The 19,790-nt window shown below is 42.9% G+C and overlaps 1 protein-coding gene across 1 annotated transcript in view; it reads left to right on the plus strand.

Annotated features, from left to right (window-relative positions):
* NT5DC1 (5'-nucleotidase domain containing 1) overlaps positions 1–17,977 on the plus strand; it is a 142,019-nt gene extending 124,042 nt beyond the window's left edge. The window contains exons 11-12 of the mRNA XM_053263456.1: positions 2,263–2,428; positions 16,006–17,977. Coding sequence (XP_053119431.1) covers positions 2,263–2,428; positions 16,006–16,124 — 285 coding nt within the window. The 3' untranslated portion in view covers positions 16,125–17,977. The remainder of the gene's footprint in view (positions 1–2,262; positions 2,429–16,005) is intronic.
* Positions 17,978–19,790: the final 1,813 nt, after the last annotated feature.

Genomic DNA, 19,790 nt, shown 5'->3' on the forward strand with positions numbered 1-19,790 from the left:
ACTGGTAGGCTGCTCTGGAATTCAGTTGCTATCCCCTGCTACTGCCAAAGGATGTTGAAGTGGCCTCGGAGTTTTCAGCCATGGGAGTTTTAAGGCTTACAGGCAGGGCTTGTTCCATTCGCCACCGTGCCATAGTGTGGCTACCCCCCAAGGCTCAATCAGAATCCCAGGGCTCCTTCAATGCCAAGCCTTCCTCCTGGACTGGCCCCTCATCACTGGCCAGCCTCCCTTATATAGCTCCTGACAGCTAGGGCAAGTGTCTTGAGATCTCATGAGCACTGCTCCAAATCCTTCAAAGCTACGCGGTCTGTTGATAGTGAGGCAACATCTCTCTGCTAGGGCCAGTGTGAATGCTTCCAGGTGGATGTGTTGATTAGGGATACGCCTGAAACATTCTGATGCCTCTTTGGAGAGGGGCCAAAACACTTAGGTTTCCTGGCGTCAAAATATTTTAGTGTGAAGCAAGGGGTTCCCTTACGGGGAGGTGGGCAGGTCCTACCAATGCTCCGCATGCTGTTGCTGGCCCCGCAAATGGTGTTGATGCATACGCTAGCACCATTTACGTGCTGATGCCGCATGAGGGATGCCGGGGGATGCATCCCGTCACTGTGGTGCGGTGTTTCAAAGGGGCAAGCAGCACAAGCTACTTCATGCACAGAAGTATTTCTGCTTCAACAGTGCCGAGGTGGGCTGGTGGGGGCTTGGAGGACAGGTAGGTAGGACCTGCCCACATCCCATTAAGGGAACCCCTTGCCACCCTTGGATGTGCATTGAAGCAATTCAGTGCACATCCCTAGTGCTGATGTCTACTTTTACCACCACCTGATAGGGTCCTCCCTGCAAGACTGCAAGATGAAGCTTGCTGTGTTTATGTAGCAATCGGCCCGTCCCTTACCCAGAGTGAACCCTGTCCTGTCTGTCAGGCAGTGACCTCTAGGGATCAGCCACTCAGAGGGGACTTAAGGCAGGAAGTGAAGAGGTTCTTTGGTCTCGTGCAGTTGGAGCCAGGCAGGGGAAGCAACAGGTTGGCTGGCCAAGCCATGGCAGCAACCAGGAACTCTGCAGGGGCCTGAAGTCTCTACTTTGGTTTTAGTGAGTTCAGGAAAGAAGCCAGGGCTTGGCTTCGGAGAAGGGTTTATCCAGGGAACCGTGTGTTAGGTAGCTGGCGTCAGATTTCTTTATTTTAGTGCTTTGCAAGTCCTTACAATTGGTCCATTCTGTTTTATTTTGTAACATAACCTTCTCAGAAACCCTAGCCTGATCCCTTTTATCCACCCAGGGCTCTGTAGAAGTCTCTGTACTCTATAAAGGTGCTTTTAAAGGTTCTTTACAACTGGGGGCATTTTCTTTTGTATTTTCTTGCATTTATGTTCTCTGCAACTGAGTAACCAAGATCTTTAAAGTGTGCCACTCCAGATAACATCAGAGTGTTCTTTGGGAGTAATCTTGTAAAGTACTGAGTGTATGCTGTTACCTGTAACTGAAGCTGAGAGAGAGAGCCTCAGACTGAAGCAGTGAATTTTGAATAAAGGTTTTGGGTTTTTTTGGTCCTTTACAATTCTAACCAGTCTCTTTGAGTGGATTTTCAACTCAGGAAAGTGGGGGCTGAAAAGGGGTCTTACTCTGCTGCAAACATGCCTCGAGTTTCATTGCTCAGCAGCACAGTACTAAGTTTCCTCCTCACGCATAGGCTACACGTGGTAGGTTTTTTTATTTTTCCATTTGGTAAAAGAAAGAGTTTTCCTGGAATTTCACCCACACCAGGGAGGGATTAAACTCTGTTAAAAAGTGGGCGTAGTGGCAGCGATTACCAGAGGGACGGCCATTGTTGGGCAAACAGGGAGAGAATGAATCAGCATTTTTCTTTCCCCCACGTGGGCTTGCTTTGAGGCAAAGGCAGGGCTTAAATCCACCATTTGCCAGTCCCCATTTGTTACAGTTTATCCGCAGTGACTGGCTCCACCTCAGGGATTCCTCTACAGATATTCAGACTTATTCTTGACATGATGTTTTAATTGCATTGCAGTACATATGGCTCTATGGTCACATAGAGTGAGTAACTACAGAATCTGAATGTGGTGTGTGATCCAGTGTGTGTAGGAGCTTGAAGGTTTCTCCATTAACTGATTTTGGGGCATTTTGATCCTGCAGTGCCCATTGTGTGCATAAAGCTGCTTCCAATGTCTTTGGGAATCTAATTTCATGCATGCATTATAGCATATATAGAAATGGTGTTTATGTTCATGTTAATTTATGTTTCAGGGCCATCATCCAAAAGCTCTTCACTCTCGTTCTAAACAGTGGGGTTCCTTCTTTGTGGATACTATTTCAGGAGCAGAAGACTCAGAAACCTTAGTAAATACCTGGTCCTGCAAATGTGTTAGTACTTACAGCACCATCACAATCCCAAGCATTGAAGCATTAGCAGGTAAGAATAAATTAATAATAATAATAATCATCATCATCATCATCTTGGAATCAATGTATGAACATGTCAAAAATAATATTGATTTATTTAAAAATATTGCCTTCCAGATATTAATATAATTTCTCAGATTTAATCTGTGGTTGAATAGCTTCTCTAAAGCTCAAGACAATTCAGGTGGAAATAGGAGGAGGACCTTTATTGACACTTTGAGCATGAGAAGAAGAAAGAGGATTTCTTAACTATTCCACAAAACTATTTCATGTTCTTTCACCCTTCAATTCATACTTTAACACATATACATAAAACATTAAAGTTTAATACAGACAGCACTAGAAGATTATAAATCCTGTCTGAATATGATATATATGATCTCAGGGTTCAGAGATTTCTGTACTAAGCAGTAAAAAAAACCCTGTTAAAAACAGTTGAGAATGAATGATGAAAATCTCAAATAGGATTTTGAGGAGAAAGAAGACAAATTGTTGTGCTGCTTGATTTAAATAAGTTGCATGCATTTGTATCACTAGATTTATTTTTCTTTGGGTAATGATTCACTACACTCTTCATAAACATATACTGACGTGTTCCCCACAAAAGCCTTGTCAGAGTATATATAACCCAACATATGGCTTCCTCATCTATGACTAACACAAATGTTCCTTTAACCTTTTTATCCACTCCAAAAATGTCAGATTTTTCTGCCTCTTTGAGACTTAAGAGGCCAACTCATAGGCAGCTCATTAACAAGGTAAGGTCATTGTAATATCCTCTTTCTGCTCCTCATTGTAGGTTTTGATTATCCATTAAATAACTTTGTGCAGCCTCTGGCTGGCCCTGTCTAGACACTCAAGAAACAAGAAAGGAAGCACAACCATCCATAGATTTCAGTCTTCAGTCATTCACAGACCATGACGTCATGGCTGGGAAAGTGGGAGGAACTGGCTGAAATTCCCAACAATAAGGGTATGCACACAAGCAGCAAAACCCAGGCTAGGGCAGCCTAGCTTGGGTTTGGCTACTTGTGTGCACCACCGGGATTGAACCTGATCCCAGTGCTGCCCTCGCGGGTAGCCCAACTTTCAACCTCAGCTTTTAGCCAGTACCAGGGTCATGTGTATGCTTGGGCTGCACACAGCCCAAGCATACACAGACAGGCACGCCTAGAGCACCCATCTCACGGGGATATCCCCCAATGCACCATGCTCGTCAGTGGACTGTGGGATATCCCAAGGTCGGGATGCATCGTCCCAGCCTCCAGAGATCCACGCTGCTTCGAGCAGTGCAGACTGTCTGGGAGCATGAGCCACGCTCCCAGCAACATGTGCCAGATCATCTGGGAGGAAGGTGAGTTGGACCCTGCCTTCCCACCTGCCACCTGCCCAGTCGTGTGAATAGCCTTATTGAAAGATTTCAAATAGCTCTAAGTATCCAGTACAGAAGGATACAGCTGCATAAGCTGGTATTTATTCCCAGCATGTTTCAATATATTATAAGACTACAATATGTTGAGCTTTTCATTTCACAAAAAGGCAGTTAAGAAGGGACATGATTAAGGCTTATAAAATTATACATGGTGTAGAGAAAGTGGATAGAGAAAGGTTCACAATACTAGAATCATTTCATCCAATGAAACTGATTGACAGGAAATTTGAGAAGAACAGAAAGTACTTCCCCACACAGTGCATAATTAATCTATGGAATTCACTGCCTCAAAATATGGTGATGGACGGATCAGATAAATTCATTGAAGACAAGTCTATCAGTGGCAACTAGTCTTGATGGCTATATGTTACCTTGAGGTTCAGAGGCAGGATGCCTCTGAATACAAGTTGCGGGAGAGCAATGGCAGGACATGGGGTCTCCTCTCATTTCCTGCTTGTGGGCTTCCCAGAGGAACTTGATTGGCCACTGTGGGGAACAGAATGCTGGACTAGATGGGCCTTGGCCTGATACAGCAGGACTCTTCTGGGTGTTGTTTTCAAGGGAGAAGATCATTTATCTTGTATAAACATAATGGCTGACATCAAGAGCAACACTTAATGTCAGGGGAAGAAGCAATTGTTGCCAATCTCCCCTTCCCTTTGAACCCACTGCACATCACAGAAGTATTCCCTAAGAATTGTGTGACTGCATAGCGGTGGTCTGGAACTCAGCACTACTGATTCCGTGTAGTGCTAGAATGGATGTCAGCCAGAGAGAACTACTCGAAGCTTCCACTGCTACAACCATCTAAAGCAGAGGATTAGCTGAATGCTGGCCACATAACAGCTGGCCATCATAGGGAAATCCCTGATCGGCCATCTAGGGAGGAGAGCCAGAAAACATTAGCTTCCCTCCAGCTTCATATGGGATGCTATCCCAATAAGCTCTCTCAGACATCCATTCTCGATGTCTGCATCCTTATTGTAGAAGTCCCAATATTCACGTAAATTGGGTCTTACTGCCTTATTCCCATCAGCTAAATCATTGATATAAGAAATTCTTAATTGATTGGCAAAAATACTACATGGAACACACACGGTCCCATAGAAACAGCACAGGCTGGCCAGAAGGTTCTCGATCATTGTGAGACAGGAAAGGGAGATGTGGCTTTTCAACCATTTCCAATTGGCAGGAAATTGTTTTTCAACCATTTTCATTGATTACCTTAAGGTACAGTTATATCAGGGGTGTCGCTAATACAGAAGCAGGCTGTGTTTTCTACACACACACACACACACACACACACACCAACTCACTCCTGCCACCTCTGCTGGGCAGCCTTTCCTGCTCTTGACTCCAACGCACTACAGCCTGGGAGAGCGCAGCACCTCCTCTCCTATTGTGAGCATGGAGAAAGGAGCATGGAGAAGCTGAGAAGCCAATAGTAAAATACTAGTCTGCATTCTCTCTTTGGGAACAAGCCTTTGGGAACAAGGATTTGGAAGGGGGGAACTTGTTTCACAGTCACCTGTTCAGTTGTTTCTCCAGAGTTTTTCTTTTCAGTAGTAATTTAGGAGTTGTATCCTCAGTTAGACTAAGTATAAAGTTTTTCACCATAACCTTACAAACTAAGCTTCTGAAATTTTGGTAAGCAGGAGAAAGTATTGGCCGACGGCCATGGGCAGGCTTAGGCAAGCAGGCAGAGTGCAGGCACACAGCTGTGCAAGGTGAGAGACAGGCATGTATGAGGTGGCAGGAGCCCCCAATTGGAGGGGAGAGGCAAGGGAGGAGGTCCCCAGGAACAAGGAACATCTTGGAACAATGGTAGTTCCGCCCCTGATTCAGGTGCCAGTGGAGTCAAATAACAAAAGTAATGGGAACCAATGGGAACAGAGGATGTGAGAAGAGGTGTAAGCTGAGACAATGCAGATGGTAATATGATCCAAAAAATGCACATACATAGATAACCAGAGTTTTGTGTTCAGCTGCTCTCTGTACTGAGCCCCTAAAGTGCATTTTTAAAACTCGAATTAAATTGAGAAAAGAGAAAAAGATGCTATTTCAAGAGCTGCAGAAAAAAGGACTGCCTTCACTACATTTGGGCAGTGTTCCCTGCTAGTTTGTTTTTCAACAGTTTTTCTAATAAGCTTCAGGCTTTTTTTCTTTTTACTTGAGAAGTTAAAAAAGGGATTGGATTTAGTGAGCACAGAGGTTTGAGTTGGTCTCCAAGTGTGCTGATGATCTTGCAAACCATATCCTGTTAACTAGATTAACAGCACGAGTTGTTTATCATTAAAAACTAAGTGCAGTTTTATCATGAAATAAAGTTCTGATTATTCAAAAAAATCAAAGAAATGAATATTCAGATAATTATCTAATCCAAACAGCAGAGCTATTTCTGAAATGTAATGCTCATCGCTAAAGCTTTTTTCTATATTCTCAGAGCTTCAAAGAATTAGAACAAAGTAATCCATGTAATCTCCTCAAATTGAAAGGTTTTGTTCACAAGCAATAATGGCCAAGACAAAAACAGATCTTTTTAAAAAAATTCCAAACAAATGCTCTTGACTGAGCAATAATAACAAAATCTCTGTTTTTCATTTGATCTACTTTAACTTTGTCTCCAAAAGAAAGAAAGAGAGAAAGGAAGAGAGACATTTTCTTATATAGGGAGTATCCATTTAGCCAAGATAAAAAAACAAAGGAAGGCCCAGGAAAAGCCAGAACAAAATTATAAAACCCAACACTTTCATCCATTAATACACACCAAGTGCACAAAATTAACTGTGTGTTATATAGTAATATTCTACTTCTGTATACTCAATTACAAAAAATGGACTAATCATACATGCATTTTCATCTAATCTCCTTGGTGAGGTGCTGGTCAAATAATCCATTTTGGTTCATACCTTAATCACTAAAATCATAGAGCTAAATAAAAATATGCTCATAAATTAAAAATTGATGTTTAATGTCATGCCTAGAGATGTACATATCAGGCGGTATAAAAATATGATAAATAAATAAATAATGCACATATCTAAAATGCAGGAACTTCCCTGTGTCATCTTTGGAAATAAGTCTACAATTGACTTCTATTATTATTTCTTGTTTACACAGTCAGACAGGTGTTATTGACTGGTTTGTTTTATCCAGACATCGAGTCCTTCCCAAGGACCTGGGATGCCAGGATTTTATTGTCAATTGTTATAGATATCGTCGCAGAATATAGGCTGTTCCCAGTAAAGCTGCTTTTTGTAATTGGCTGATGGTGATTTCTGTGGCCCCTATGGTGTTGAGGTGCTCTTCAAGGTCTTTTGGAACTGCACCCAGGGCGCCAATTACCACTGGGATTATTTGGGTCTTTTTCTGCCACAGCCTTTCAATTTCAATTTGTAGATCTTTGTATTTGGTGATTTTTTCTATTTCTTTTTCTTCTATTCTGCTATCCCCTGGTATTGCTATGTCGATTATTTTGACTTGCTTTTCTTTCTTCTCAACCAGGCTCGGACTGGCCCATAGGTCAACAGGGCATATTCCCAGTGCGCCCTACCCACGCGGTGCCCCTGTGCCCCAACTCTCACCCTTAATTACCTATTCTGCTCAAAACCTGGCGCCCTCCCCACATACATTCCAGCGCCCTCTCAGTGCCCCCAGTCCGGCCCTGTTCTCAACTACATTTATATCTGGTGTATTGTGTGGCAGATGTTTGTCTGTTTGTAGTCGGAAGTCCAATAATATTTTTACATCTTCATTTTCTTCAACTTTTTCAATTTTATGGTCCCACCAATATTTGGCTACAGGTAGCTTGTATTTTTTGCAGATGTTCCAATGTATCATCCCTGCTACTTTGTCATGCCTTTGTTTGTAGTCAGTCTGTGTGATCTTTTTACAACCGCTGATGAGGTGGTCCACTGTTTCATCTGCTTCTTTACAAAGGCTTCACTTTCTGTTTGTGGTGGATTTTTCTACTTTTGCTCTTATTGCATTTGTTCTTAGTGCCTGTTCTTGTGCAGCCAGTATTAAACCCTCTGTTTCTTTCTTCAAGTTGCCATTCTTAAGCCATTGCCAGGTCTTGGTGATGTCTGATTTTCCACTTATATTGTGCAAATATTGACCATGCAGGGGCTTATTTTTCCATTGTTCTGCTCGGTTCTTGACTTGTTCTTTCTTGTAGGCCTGCTTTGTATTATTATTATTATTATTATTATTATTATTATTATTATTATTAATTCAATTTCTATACCTCCCTTCCAAAAATGGCTCAGGGTGGTTTACACAGAGAAATAATATATAAATAAGATGGATCCCTGTCCCCAAAGGGCTCACAATCTAAAAAGAAACATAAGATAGACACCAGCAACAGTCACTGGAGGTTCTGTGCTGGGGGTGGACAGGGCCAGTTACTCTCCCCCTGCTAAATAAAGAGAATTGCCACATGAAAAGGTGCCTCTTTGCCAAGTTAGCTAGTCTCCCCGCTTCTCAGCTGGTACACAAGGAGATTTAAAGAAGTGGCATGAAAGGCGCAAGCTGCTACATCCACTCTCACGCTAAAGAACCTTTCCCCATTGGGGGGTTACAGTAGTTCAAGCCCTCCAGTAGTGCAGTTTCTGTGAATGTTACCCCTGTGATATTAGAGGGCTTCTTGGATTTCCTTTCTTGAACTTTCCTATAGGGATGTGCCTGGACCGGTCCGGACCTGGGTGTTTCGGTTTGGGTGGGGGTGTTGCTTTAAGAGCGGGGGGAGGCTTTACTTACCCCTCCCGCTGCTTTCCCACTCTGGCGCCTGTAATTTAATAGTAATTGGGGCAGCAGTTAATAGTAATTGGGGCAATTTAATAGTAATTGGGGCAGCACCTCCCTGCCGCCCCTTCCCCACTTTCGCTATGAAAAGCTCCCAGGAGTCCTCTGCACGCGCGCACGTCAGAGAGACGTAGATATCACTTAGGAATGCCCTTACTGTAGAATTTTAGAAGGTTCACTTTTTGTGACATTGTGATTCCAGCTTATGTTCACAGGTAAGATATAGATTGGGCAAGTACTTGTAGCAATTTCTTTAGAACCAGAGTTCCCTGTGCAACACCCGGAGATATATATTTGTATGTAGCACAGAGCACTTCCAGGGAAAGGGGATATCAGCAAGAAATCCCCCCTACCCAAAAATGAATGGCCACACTGCTGAAACAGGAATGTAACCACTGCACATGTGCTTTCTTTCATTGGACACGAGCAGTATGAGGACATCAGCCAAGGTTGAGAACCTCTGCTTTAGAGCAAACATGAATGTCTATAACAATCCATGTGTCCCAGATAGAGCCCAAACTCCTTACATTCCTTGTAGCAACTCACCTGCCCCAATTCCTTCTTTCCTTTTCCATTCTGTCATTACACATGATAGTCCCCAGGAATGAACTACAAGATGATCTTTCTTTTCTCTCACTTCTTGCCTTTCTCTTCACTAGCAAATTGGCAAAAGCTGTGAAACTGGGGTGATACCTTGAAAGCTCAATGGCAGCAGTAATGGAAATGCAAGACTTATCTGCTAGACCCAGTGGCTTAGAACAATGACTCACTGCTAAATGTGTACATTTAAAGGTCCTGCTGCGCCCGCCCCCCACCCCCACCCCCAGCATCATACTTGAACCAGCAAACCAGTTCGGTGGCAACACAAAGCAGTTCATATTCGAACCAGGGCAATAATCGTGGCTCATGCACATCTCTAAAAACAAACAGTGAGCTGCAGCATTGAGGTTTCCAAAAAGGAGATCAGATGTCTCCCAGGTCAAAACGAAACTTATAAAACACCAGAGTCAGCAAGAATGAAGTATTATTTCTCAGGGCTGTGTGGGAAGTGATGAGCTCTGGCAGGAGACCCTTTTTACTAAAAATAGGAATGAGAGAGAAAATGGGGGGTGGGAGACAAGGAAGATTTTTTTTTCCTTTTAAAATAATAAGGGATAAAAATACACATCAGATACTTGAAAGTTTATTAAAGAATTAATGCAGAAAATGACTGTGTAAACAGGTTTCAGTATCCTTCTATGACAAATTGAATAAGCTTTGAGGCAAGAAAAATCATTCTTAACTAGCTGAACCCACACAGAGCATCTGTGCTGTAGTTTACTAACTTTTTGGGGTTTAGTTGGAAGAATTCGTTTGGCTGGTCCTCCCGTTTTAGCTGTGCATTGCACCGTGTTCCCCTCTCCCCCCCCCCACAACTGTCTCATTCGCCCCACCACTTCTCTCTCGCTCACTCTGTCTCCCCCCACAGCTCTCTTGCTCTGTCCTCCCCCCAGCAGTAGTATACTTACTTTTTGGACTTTCGTTGCGAGAATTTGGTTGATTGTTCATTGCGAGAATTTGGTTGATTGTTCAGTTGTTTCTGAGCTGTTGTTGTATGGGTGGTGTTTTTTATTGGGGGGGGGGCTGCCAGCTGGACTACACAGTCTTTTTTTTTTTTTTTAAAGGAGTGACTGGGAGTGGTGTTTTTCCCCAAAGTTTTTTGTTTTTGTTTTTTTGTTTTTTTTTTTGAGGTGCGGGGTGCGACAGAGTGGCTGTGGGGGAGGCGGGCTGGGAACAATGGTGGGAAGAAGATTAACAGCCCTCACACGGCCCTCCCCTCCCCGCCGCTCGCAAAGGAGGAAACTGGCCCCAGCCACCCCCTCGGACCTGCTCCTGCTGCCCCAAGGTTGCCGGCCGATTCCCACCTGCAGTTCCCCGCGTCCCGCCCCAGCTGCTCCCTTGTTCCTGCTCTTGCCGCCTTTCTTTCTCTCTTCCCCGAATATGCCAGCCGCCCTCTGTTTGCCGCCTTCCTTCCTTCCTCAGTTTGCCGTTCCACCCCAGCCTCCCCCTCGTTCCTTCTCCTGCCACCTTTCTTCCTCTGTTTTTCCTTCCCTTCCCTGTTTTCTTTCCTCTGAATCCTTCCCGTCTTCCTCTGTCTCTATTCCCTAGTCCTCTGTCCTGTTTGCTGTTCCCCGAGTCCCGCCAGCCTCCCTCACTGCGGCTCCCTCCCCAGGCAATAGTTCCAGACATCCGCACAGCTCCGGACGTAGGTCCTCAACTCGGTCGTTCGTAAGTGAATTATATAGATAGATAGATTTATGTTCCAGGCTGTGTTCCCACCACCCCTTTTTCACACAATTTGCTGCTGTTCTAACTAGGATTAGCCTGTGCTCTTTGTACTGTATGTCCTTCTCAACTAGCCACTTTCTTCTAGGCCCTTGTTTGTTATATCTCTTTAGAGAGAAACCAGTGGTGGTATTTCACAATCTTGCCAAGTACATCTCCTTTTTCCTTTAACACTATTAATCATAACGTTCTTTGATGCCTGAGTAGTGATTCTCCTTTATTCCGCTTCCTCCTACTACTGCTTTGTCCTTATCTGCAGGTCAGCACGTGTGTGGTATGTTCTGTGTATTGTATTCTTTTTTAAAAAGAAATAGGAATGTGTTTGCACAAAAGCAGCCTAACACTAGTTTATCCAAACAGCATATTACTTCGTTTCACTTGGATGCCTTGCTGGAAAAGTACACTTGTCTAAATATTACATTAAAAAAAAAAATACAGAATTTGAAACAGGAATAGTTTTTGAAGGTGGGCCTAGATTTCCTCCAAAAAGTCAAGTGCAGCTATGTGCAAACAGCAGGTCACAGTCCTTTGAGGGATAAGAACATAAGAACAGCCCTACTAGAGGCCCAAGGTCTCTCTAGTCCAGCATCCTGTTTCACACACTGGCCCACTAGTACAGATATGCATGAGCCTTGGTTTGTGTATAGGTTCAAATATGAACTGTTTCGTACTTCCACTGAACTGGTTTGATGGTTTGAGTGTGGTGCTGAGGGGGTGGCAAACATGACCTTTAAAAGTCTGCACAGCAGGTCCTTACCCGCTCTCCCGCCACTCCATGTGGCTTCCTGAGGCGCTCTTCCCAGGACATGCACCTACAACTGGTAGTCAGAGGCATCTTAGGCTTGAGATGGACTATAGCCCTCTTACAAGTAGGCATTGATAGACTTGTCCTCCATGCATTTATCTATGCCCTTCTTAAAGCCATCAAGGCTGGTGGCTGCCACCACATCTTGTGGCAGAGAATCCCATAGGTAAATTATGTGTGTGTGAAAAAAGTACTTCTTTTTGTTGGTCCTAAATTTCTTGGCAATCAGTTTCATGGGATGACCAATGGTTGTAGGGTTATGCGAGAGGGAGAAAAAGGTCACTTTGTCCACTCTCCACACCATGCATAATTTTATAGACATCTCTCATGTCTCTCCTCAGTCACCTTTTTTTTCTAAATGAAAAAGCCCCAGGTGTTGTAGCCTTGCCTTGTAAGTGTTGGAGTTTGTGATTATTTAGCAAATCACCAAGGAAGCTACCACTCCAGTTACAGAATGCAGAGTTTAGTTGCAGCTATTTAAGTAACACACATGAGATGACTGTAGAGTCTAAACTAAATAAGTTTATTAGTGAAATACATTTGGGATAGGAAAGACCTATCTTATCTATCAGCTACATAATGCATAGGTAGGGAGAGAGAGAGAGATGTTTCCATCTTCTAGGAGGAAAGGAGGAAGACTGACTCACTGCAGGAAGTACCTGAGGAGTCAAAGCAGGGGTCATAGAGCAGAGGAAAGCAGGGACAGGTAAGGAGATCCTCACTGGCTACCCCTGCTCCCAATGCCCCTAGTGGTCATTAGGATAGTTGGTGCAAAAGGTTGGTGTACTAGAATTTCATCTCCAACAATAAGGAAGGTGCTCTAGGCCCCTGATCATCTTGGTTGCCTTCTTCTGCACCTTCTCCAGTAATGTCCTTTTTGAGGTATGGTGATAATGCTGATTAAATGAAATGAAAATGTTATTGGCATAAACCATGCAAAACTAAGTTAAAAGGGATACTGAAAAACCTTCAAGGAAAGGTAGCACATGGTAAACAGTTAGTGGCCCATGATAAGAACCATATGCTTGCATTGTCCATGAAGATATGCAAACTGTCCCCTTAGGTTGGCCCTGTCTGGTTGCATAGCCTGCTCAGGCTACAAACCAGAACAATGGGATCTGCCCATAATCTCCATGCTGGTAAAAAGTTACTTTGTGGAATGGTGTCCTAGTACCTAGACTAGAGGGCTGGGTGCCACAGCCAAACTTAGAGGAAGTGTGATGGACTTCGTTTAAAAGATAAACATTATTATCAATAATGAATAATAAGTGTGTTTTAGAGGGAGTATAATGTCTATCAGCCTATTAAAACAAGTGAGCAGATGGGACACTCAAACTAGAATATTCAATTTTGTGAACAGAAAGTGCAACATATTATAACCTATAAATGCCTGACGTTCAGCAAAGCTTTTATTTCACTGTGAAGTCTGTAGGAGTACTTCAATGCTGATTTATAATTCTGTTATGTAGTTTTTGTATTCTTTAATGTAGTTAGCTTGATACATACAATAGCTATTCCATCCTGGTCTTCATAATTATCTTCTTTATATTGTCACAGGTTCTGGAAATACAGATATCTTGTTCAGTACTGAGAAAAGGTTTGTGAACCCCAAGTAGAATAATGAGAATCACACTGCAAGGTCTTACCATGATACCCTTGCATAAATGAAACCAATCTTTCCTAATGCAATAAATGGGCATGAATTAATCAATGTTGTGTTTCTTGAGACACAATGATGTGCAATGAGACTAATTCAGGATCAGTGTGTGAGATAGTAAGTGAACTCCTAGTGTCCTTAACACAATTAATTACAATCAGATGCCTAACTAACTAGGTAACAAGTAAATCAACCTGCAGAGTAAAGCTACATGACTGAGTTTGAGCATCCTGTCTTACATAAACGTCCTGAATTATGTCTGCACCATGACAATCATTACCTGCTGGAGGCTTTCCGCAACACCTTTTATTTGCAGTTTCAAGATTATCCTGACAAGCCTAAGTAAACTATTGCTGAACAGCGTGTAATCTGGAAAGCATCCTGCAGGCCTCTCTCACTGTGGCTGATGTGATGGTTCATGCATCCACCACCAGGAAACAACTGAATGCAAATGGTGTTCATGGGAGCATAGCTAAGAAAGAACCATACTCTAAAAAGAATATTGCTGCCGGGCTCAGGTTCACCAAGAAGCATCTAGATGACCCAAAAAACTTAATCAAAAATTGAGCTTTTCAGACACAATCACAAATGATTTATTTGGTGAAAACCAAACACTGCCTCCCAAAGTAAGGTCCTTATCCCGACTGTCAAGCATGGTGGTGGAGGCATCATGGTTTGGGCCTGGACAGCTTCCCATCATTGATGGAACCATGACTTCAGGGGCATAGCAAAAAATTCTAGAGGATTCAAGACTTGCATTCATGTAAGTCTACCACAGAATGGCTGAAGAAGAAGGGATTCCATGTTTTAGAGTTAGCCAAATCAAAGTCCCAAGCTAAAGGACCAGGTCTCACGATTAATGAGACCCGGTTTCTTTGGGTGAGAGGGAAGAGCAGGCTAAGCCCGCTCTTCCCACTCAGGAGCAGGCAGGGAGCCCTGGGCGGCCGGATCGGCCACCCACACAATGGCCGGCTCCGAGACGGAGCCGGCGGGGGTTGGAGGAGCGGGGGCCGCGCAACCACCGCAAGCCCCAGTATGCCCTGCGCGAGCACGCAGGGCATACTGGGGAGACCCCCGGAGCTGGGAGGTGGCTTTTTGCCTCTGGCCGGGGGTCTACTCATGAGTAGGCAAGGCGCGAAGGCCTTAAAAACGCCGTAAAAAGCAGGTTTGCTGGAGCACTCACTCCGCAAACCTGCTTTTTACCAGGGGTTCTCGAGCGGGTTAGCAGCTCAAGAACTACCGGGCTCGGCTGCGAGCCTCTGCTAGCCCAATTTTTGTTGATTGTGAGAATTGCCCCAAACTCTACTGAAATGTTGTAGTAAGACCTGAAGCGAGAGCTGTTCATGCAAGGAAGCCCACAGATGTCACAGAACTGAAATAGGTTTTAATGGAAGAATGGGCCATAATTCCTCCAAGCCAATGTGAGAGACTGATCACCAGTTACAGGATATATTTAGTTGCAGTTATTGCTGCTCAAGGAGGTGCAACACTTACTGAATGAAAGATTCACACACTTTTTCACACAAGGATGTTTGTTGTTCAATCTTTCTGTTGGGTGAATAGTCAAAATATATCCTTTTTGCCTGAGTTACTTATTCCATGAGGTTGCCTTTTTTCCTAATCAGGGTTTAACTTAGGATCTAATTAAGTTTTGAATAAGAATTGTTCTAATATTTCTTATTAGACCATCCTAGGGGGTTCACAAACTTTTCCTCAGTACTGTACTGTATATGCAAATGCAACTATACGATCATATTTAAATCTGTTCCTGCTCTTCCTGTAGTTGTTCTGCTAACCACACATCCTGTTTTCTACTTGCTACTGCGTTATAAAATCTCTTTAGAAAGTGTCCCACAAACTTCTTACAAGTATCAACAGAACTATGCAGACTGACATACTGCGCAATGTTACGCATGCAGTGGAATGTAACAAAAAATTGCACAAATTGAGTTGCATGACACTGCAGCCATTATATAATGAGTGCACTGCCACATAAGCCCATTTGCACATGTTTGTGCTTGTGCAACTACACAAACATTGTGTTCTACTGTATTGCGCAGTATGGCAGTCAGGGATTTGCTTACATTTTTCAAAAAGCGTTTTCTATTACTGCTTCCCCATCATGTTGTAGGAAGAAGAGAGATTACAGTGACATTATTATAGGAAACATCATGTTGCCTTAATTTTGATATGTGGTGGAGACAAAGTAGAATCTTAAAGGGAAAGAAAATGCTTTTTATTAACTTATATGCTAAATGGTAGCTCAGGCTATACCTACACATGACAAAATCAATTGATAATTTCTTTACAAATAACGATGCCAGTTTCAAATAATTTAAAAATATATTTCTTTTATTTTAAGCAATGCTTAGCATCCCTCATAGGATAAGCCAAAGTATTAGCATCATACTCCCTCTACAGCAAATATGTAATCATGTAGTCTGATTAAATTCTTACAATAATGAAGACACAAAGAGCTTAAAGAAGAAAAATACTGCTCTTCCTAGTGTACTGTTTTGATGTGAGCTGCATACAATCAAAACATGATACATTTGTTTCTTTCAGATTTACCACTGAATTATAGATTCACCCGATTTTCTTCAAATAGCTCAATAACTGCTGGTTACTACCCCAGACCTCCAAGATCATTACTATCAAGTGGAGAGCCAATGGTGACCAAATAGACCATCTATGAGAAAAGAAAATTCTGATATCTGGATATTGCTTAAGTGAAAATGTCAGAAGTTGAAACATGAAGAATAAATGCTACCTAGATCTATTGATTTTTTTTAAATTAAAAAAACAAACCCCAAAGAATTCCAGAAGAAATTAGCTGTTTTTCTGTTGTTTACACCATGACTGTAATAGATGAGTAATTAGTATTTGTCTGTAATGCTTTCTTACTCTGACTGTGAAATAATTGGCTGCATTTCCCCCACCCCACCAAGGTTATGCTATAATCTCTTGCCACCTTGGGCCAATCCATATATTACCAGGCCATCAAGTTCTTTCCTATAGCTGGGGAGTGGACACTCCTTTTCCTCCATCATGCACTTCCCATAAAATATTGTATGAAAGCTTTGCTCCAACAGCCATATGCATGATGATCTGATTTGCATGGTTCTTGCCACTCCAAAAAAAGAAAAAAAAGGTGGAGATAGTGTGAATAATGTCATTGCATATAGAACTTGATGGGCTTAGTGGAGGGGAGGAAAATGCCTTCATAATAGGGAGGGACACTGAGGCCCACGAATATACAAACTTGGCCATATTTTCACAATCAGTGCTTTGATGTTTAGCCCTATTGATTGAAATCAAAATTAAATTCTAGTACTTCATCTTAAATGAGTTCCCAAACAGATTAGAGGAAAACATTTATACTGTGAATGCAACCAGTTTCAAACACATTTATGAAATCCCTCTTGTTAAATGCTTCATACAGACGTTTCAGACATATCCTGATCTAACAATAAAGCACCTAAAGTTAATATAGAAACAAACAAGCAAAGCAAGGGATCATCATATTGAACCAAGCTCTGCTGCTGTACCTACCTTAATCCAGTCCTCACTTCCTCCAGCCACAAAGGCATCTGCATCTGCTTTAGGTGAACGTTTTTCCCAATATGACCACTCCCTCACTCATAGGAACATAGGAAGCTGCCATATACTTAGTCAGACCATTGGTCCATCTAGCTCAGTATTGTCTTCACAGACCGGCAGCGGCTTCTCCAAGGTTGCAGGCAGGAATCTCTCTCAGCCCTATCTTAGAGATGCCAGGGAGGAAACTTGGAGCCTAGATGCTCTTCCCAGAGCAGCTCCATCCCTGAAGGGGAATATCTTATAGTGCTCACACATCAAGTCTCCCATTCATATGCAACCAGGGCAGACCCTGCTTAGCTAAGGGGACAAGTCATGCTGGCTACCACAAGACCAGCTCTCCTCCCTTGAGTCTGTGTTTTGAATGGGTAGCTCTTAAGAAAATCTGGTGGAAAATAAAAATTCATAATTCATAAAATTGCTGAGGGCAGAGGACCATAGACTGAATAGGAATTCTGGATCTGTGAAATCATTTCAACAATCTTACCTTCAAGAATGGACATAGGAATTTACCATCTCTAGAACTGTATGGTTTGTGCATTTACTAAGGAGTAAGCCCCATGCTCTCAATAGGTTCACTCCTAAGTGATTGCACATAGGATTGAGTTGTACGCAAACCAATACATTTCCCCCCTCCACTAAATAAACCATGATATGCCAGATTCCAATAACCTGTTTTGCATGTTTGTGGACTTCTCCCTAAGAAACGATGGTTAATTGTAATCATCCTTATAGCCCAAGGATCTGGTTGTATAAACTTGAACACCACAGCTTCTAAAACCTTATATCTGCTTTGGTATGTACCTCCACTCTGTATGTTCAAAATAAAGGTTATTTATTCCTGAGAAGCTCTAGATTCTGTTACAGCTCTGTAGAAGAGCCAGATGAAACACTTCTCAAACAAGAAGTTAAATTCCTCAGTGTAGAGTGAGGCAAACATGATCATACTAATTCATTAGTTCCATTGATTCACTACTGACTGCAGGTTACTGCTTCAGAGATACAAAATAAAGACCCTAAGTAAAAGTAATGGCTTTATTTCCTCCATTTTGAGTTTCTCTAGAGTAAAAGAGTGGGTTGAGCTTTGATGTGTGCTAAAATTGCTAGCCAACAGTTTCGTTGTGTGTCCAAGCTCAGACCTTCTCCTTTCATACAAGCACTTTACCAGATGTGCCACAGGAATGCTTTCCAAGAGTCAACAGGAAGGAACTCAATGAGGTGCTGAGTATCTGAATTAGGGTTGCAGGGCACAATCTGGAGAACATGGGTGTAACGTTAATGTCCTTGATGCAGCCAGAGAAGAGGCATCACAGCCTCTTCCATGCTCTGCTGCCTTGTTCTTCTTGCCATGTGGTAACTGTTGGATGTTACACCTGTTGCCTCATCTCCCAATTAAGTGAATTTGAAGGTAAGGGAGATTTCCTGGGTCCTGGCTGCCCTAATTTAGCCTCTAATGCAAGGATTGCATGACAAACTCCCGTAAACCTGACACAATTGTATTTTAAGAGAGGGGCTTCATGTCTTGATCAGCATTTAGACATAAAACAAATTGTGTGTGTGTGTGTGTGTGCGTGTGTGTGTGTGTGTGTGTGTATATATATTTGTCATCATGGAAATACAGATCAGCCCCTGATGAATGTCTGCTTGAAATGTTAATCTTATACTCACAGCGCCATCTTCCCAAATTCAGCCCACATTTCTTCAGCTCACATCTCGGCATACTTTCAGAGTCATTTGAATTTGGCCAAAAGCTGTTGCTTTACCAACTACTTATTACATCAAATAAAGCTCAGTCCCAACCTATTTAGTAAAAAGAAAAATGCAGCAGAGATCTCCTGAGCCAGGAAAACATTGGTAAGTGTGCAGCAGCCCATTCGTGGCACATGCCCAGAAACCATGAAATGCTTCAACAAGGCTGGGCTTTCCATTTTTTAAAAAAAATGAACTAATGAATTATCTGTCTTTCTAAGGAAATGGCACTTCCTCTTTTACAAAGCACCTCTTTTACCTGATGCTACCACAGCATCAGGTAAAATTGTTGGGATAGATGTTGGGAATGAATCATCACCTCTGTCCATGACTGGAGATTTTAAGCTTGCAGACAAAGCTTTGTCACTGCTAATTTTAATGTTATGTCCATACAATATAGTGTTGGCACCAGGTTGTGGCTTGAGGGGGCTTGGTCAAAGCCTTGCCTGCCTCCTGCACCTCCACGAGCTTATCAATAGTCTGTGACTCTTTCCCTTCGAGCAGCAAAGGGGGTGAATTTTTGGTGGTGACAGTGGCAGTTCATCCCTTCCCACCCTGGAAGAGTGGCGGAAAAGGAGCTGCTGCATCTTGCTCCCATTCACCAATGAGGATGGAGGAGGAGAACAGGAGCTGCCCTGCCGAACAAGGAGCTGCCATCTTTGCCCAGCAGTAACGGAAGCTCTTCCTCCTTCCACTCAGCCAACCAACCAGTGGGCTTTCCCCCAAAGTCCTCTGGATGATACATGGGTCTTGGGGAGAACGTCCACTGGCCAATGGGGAGGAGGCACTGATGCAAGAGTTAAGCAGCTCCTCCTTCTCTACCCACTAGCCAATGGAAGCATATCAAAGGCCCTATGATGATCTAAGGGCCACAGGCGACACTCCCATTTTTTAGATGGGCTGTGGTGACAAGCAAAGCAAGTGGGAGAGGGAGTCTCTCATTTAATATGCTCCACCACTGCCCCCTAAATTGGCCGTTCAGGGGTCAGCCCAACTGATTTGTT

The sequence above is a fragment of the Hemicordylus capensis genome, chromosome 1, assembly GCF_027244095.1.
Source record: "Hemicordylus capensis ecotype Gifberg chromosome 1, rHemCap1.1.pri, whole genome shotgun sequence".
NCBI classification, from domain to species: domain Eukaryota; kingdom Metazoa; phylum Chordata; class Lepidosauria; order Squamata; family Cordylidae; genus Hemicordylus; species Hemicordylus capensis.